The 2833-nt window shown below is 34.6% G+C and overlaps 1 protein-coding gene across 2 annotated transcripts; it reads left to right on the top strand.

The window, feature by feature from the left end:
- The first annotated feature begins 308 nt into the window (after positions 1-308).
- LOC133299334 (small ribosomal subunit protein uS19x) lies at positions 309-2581 on the top strand. Of its 2 annotated transcripts, none has more exons than XM_061498794.1 (4): positions 309-443; positions 536-684; positions 813-867; positions 1890-2581. In XM_061498794.1, the coding sequence occupies exons 1-4, from the start codon at positions 441-443 to the stop codon at positions 2136-2138; spliced, it is 456 nt and encodes a 151-aa protein (XP_061354778.1). In that variant the 5' UTR covers positions 309-440; the 3' UTR covers positions 2139-2581. The 2 variants fall into 2 exon arrangements, with proteins under 2 accessions (XP_061354778.1, XP_061354777.1); XM_061498793.1 differs by having other exon boundaries at positions 310-443; positions 813-870; positions 1890-2549.
- Positions 2582-2833: the final 252 nt, after the last annotated feature.

Genomic DNA, 2833 nt, shown 5'->3' with positions numbered 1-2833 from the left:
AAATACAGAATAAGGAAATTGAGTTATAAAAGTGAGAGGGGGAATATTTGGATTTGCCACTTAAAAAATTATTGGGTGTCCTCCCTTTTTTTTTTTTGAATAATTATGTTTCATCATTATATTTTATATTATATAAAATGCGTATTTTATGTACACCTCATTGGGCAGTTATTTTGAATCAGATATATTATATAAAATGAATTTAATTAACTAACAACTTTTTTTTTTCTCAAGTCGATGTAAAATTAAATTTGTAAGGTAATATTGAAAAACTCCAAGGCCGGAACGTAAATTTAACACTCTAGGGTTACAGTATAATACCCTATATATTCATTCAGCTAACAAAAGTGTTGCTATTTGACCAAAACCCTAGCGGCTCAGGAATCTGCATCTCATTTCCGTAAAAGGGTTTGGTTTTCTTGTCGATCGATTCTTCAACCATGGTAAGTTCCACCTATGACAATGGTAATGGCTATGGCTATGGGTTTGGCTTCTATGTGTTTGTGTTTGTGACTGTGAGGAACTTGCATTGCAGGCAGATGTTGATGTTGATGTTGCTGCTGCTGGACTGCCGAAGAAGAGAACGTTCAAGAAGTTCAGTTTCAAGGGCGTTGATTTGGATGCACTTCTTGACATGTCCACTGATGAGCTTGTCAAGCTCTTCTCTGCTCGTGCTCGTAGAAGGTAATGAATTTCTTTTTCTTTTTCTTTTGATCTTAGTGTTTTGTAATGTGTTGTGTTTTTGTAAAATTTGAATTGGGTTTTTTTCGTTTTTTTTTTGGTTTATGTTGGATTGTTGTGTATTGTAACAGGTTTCAGAGGGGTTTGACAAGGAAGCCAATGGCCCTCATTAAGAAGCTGCGCAAGGCGGTAATTGTTCTCAGCTTTTGTTCTCTTTTATGGTTTTTATGGGTGAAATTTAGAACTGAACTTGTTAAATCCTGGATAATTCATTTAGGACTCGAATCTTTTGGGGGGTTAAAAGTTTTTTTGCCTTTCTTCAATTTTACTTTTTCGAGAGGTTTTTGGTTTTTATGTTAATTAAGGTGGTTAAACATAGTCAATTGTCTTGAAATGGCTCTGAATATATTTGGGAGGGTAATTCTTAATAGAGTTTCTTATGGGTACAGGCTTGTTTAGTCTCATTTCAATGTGTTTTTTATTTTGGAACATCGGTTAGTGAGAGTTGCATGAAACATATACTTGTTGTTATATATATTAATTATCAAATTCGGTTTTGAATTGTTGGTGTCTGATTGAATGCAATTATGTTAGGGGACATCTTAAACTTCAGGATGTGGCTGGAAAGATGATTACTAGTTCTAAGGAAAAACGAGTTTGGTTCATATGTAATTGGTTTAGTTGAATAATTGTTTATTTTAGTTGTTATTTTGTGGATGAGCGTAGTGTTGTGAAAGAGGAAGGATGCCAATTGTTTGGGTATGAGCTAGCTAAGATTCCATATTGGTCTTGTCTTAAGGTTATTCTGTGTTTGGACTTCTGTGGATTTATGATGGATGTTTCAGTTTCTATTGAGCTTATATATTTTGATAAAATTTACTACTGTAAATATGGTTTGTTTTCATACTAGTTTACTGCCCTCTAGATATGAAAATTTTTACTGTCTCAAATATTGAGATTAACTGCTTTGGATAAAAGCTCAGATCGAGAATTCTAATGTTAAAAAATTGTTTAATTCAACTACTAGTGGCATCCTTCTATTAAAATGATTCGTTCTTTTTTTCTTTTCTGTAAATTTGTGCACTTTTGTGATGTCAAGTATGTTCTGGTGAAGTTTGGTCTGTTTGGAATGCATTATCATTATCTGCAACTTTTAAGGTAATGTATAAGAATTCATTTATGTCTAATAAGCCTCTATTTGATTCTAGAAAAGGGAAGCTCCCCCAGGTGAGAAGCCAGAACCAGTCCGCACCCACCTCCGTAATATGATTATTGTACCTGAGATGATTGGCAGCATTATTGGAGTATACAATGGCAAGACTTTTAACCAGGTTGAAATCAAACCTGAGATGATTGGCCATTACCTGGCGGAGTTCTCAATTTCATACAAGCCAGTCAAGCATGGTAGACCTGGTATTGGTGCTACCCACTCGTCCAGGTTTATTCCTCTTAAGTGAGTTTGTTCTTGGGAGTCCACATTTGTGGTATGCAGTGATTCAGAAGAAAACCCCATGTTAATCAGATTTTGTTATACATTTTATTGCCCAATCAGTTATCTTTGTTTTGACTCTTGATTTATTAGGACTTAGTTCCATAGTATTAACAGTTTGCTCTGGATTGCTAAAGTTTTTTGTTTTATTTTGTTCACCCATTTTGTGTTACCGATGGTTCCCGAGTCATGTATACTGGATTTTGTTGTCTGAAAACTGTGTGCCTTGCTTGTTCCTTTTGTGCTATATTCACTTCATTGTAGTTGCTTAAAAACTTGAGGATACGGTGCTTCAAATTCAAAATAGTCGTTTTGAAGATAGTGGTGCTGTTGCAGGTGCTGGTATGTACTTATAGGGGGAAGAAGTTTGTGTTCATAGATTCAAACCTTTTTGGTGTAATTGTAGCCAAAAGAAAGGAAACGAACCTAACGTTTATTGGAAGAATAGAGTATGGTTTTCATGTTTGGGTGCGGGGGAATCTCAACTAAAATTAAGTTTTTGGAGTCTCCTTGGATCCCATCTATTGGGCATTGTAGTTTCTTATTCTTTATGATAATTTACTGATATATCCTATAAGTATAAAATATCTTAATTTTTACTAATACGTTAATGCGCATGTAGAACTAGCAGGATGGTATTCTGGCAATGAACATCCAAGTTTT

This window comes from Gastrolobium bilobum, unplaced genomic scaffold (genome assembly GCF_033153095.1).
Source record: "Gastrolobium bilobum isolate Gb01-03AN ecotype WA unplaced genomic scaffold, APGP_CSIRO_Gbil_v1 utg5007, whole genome shotgun sequence".
Lineage (NCBI taxonomy): Eukaryota > Viridiplantae > Streptophyta > Magnoliopsida > Fabales > Fabaceae > Gastrolobium > Gastrolobium bilobum.
Note: the sequence above shows the minus strand (reverse complement) of the source record. Positions and strands in the feature narration are given on the sequence as shown.

Bases quoted from the DNA above. Each gene is read 5' to 3' on its own strand.
- LOC133299334 (XM_061498793.1), top strand. The intron at 685-812 runs GTAATGAATTTC...GTATTGTAACAG, and splicing joins TCTGCTCGTGCTCGTAGAAG to GTTTCAGAGGGGTTTGACAA. The intron at 871-1,889 runs GTAATTGTTCTC...ATTTGATTCTAG, and splicing joins TTAAGAAGCTGCGCAAGGCG to AAAAGGGAAGCTCCCCCAGG.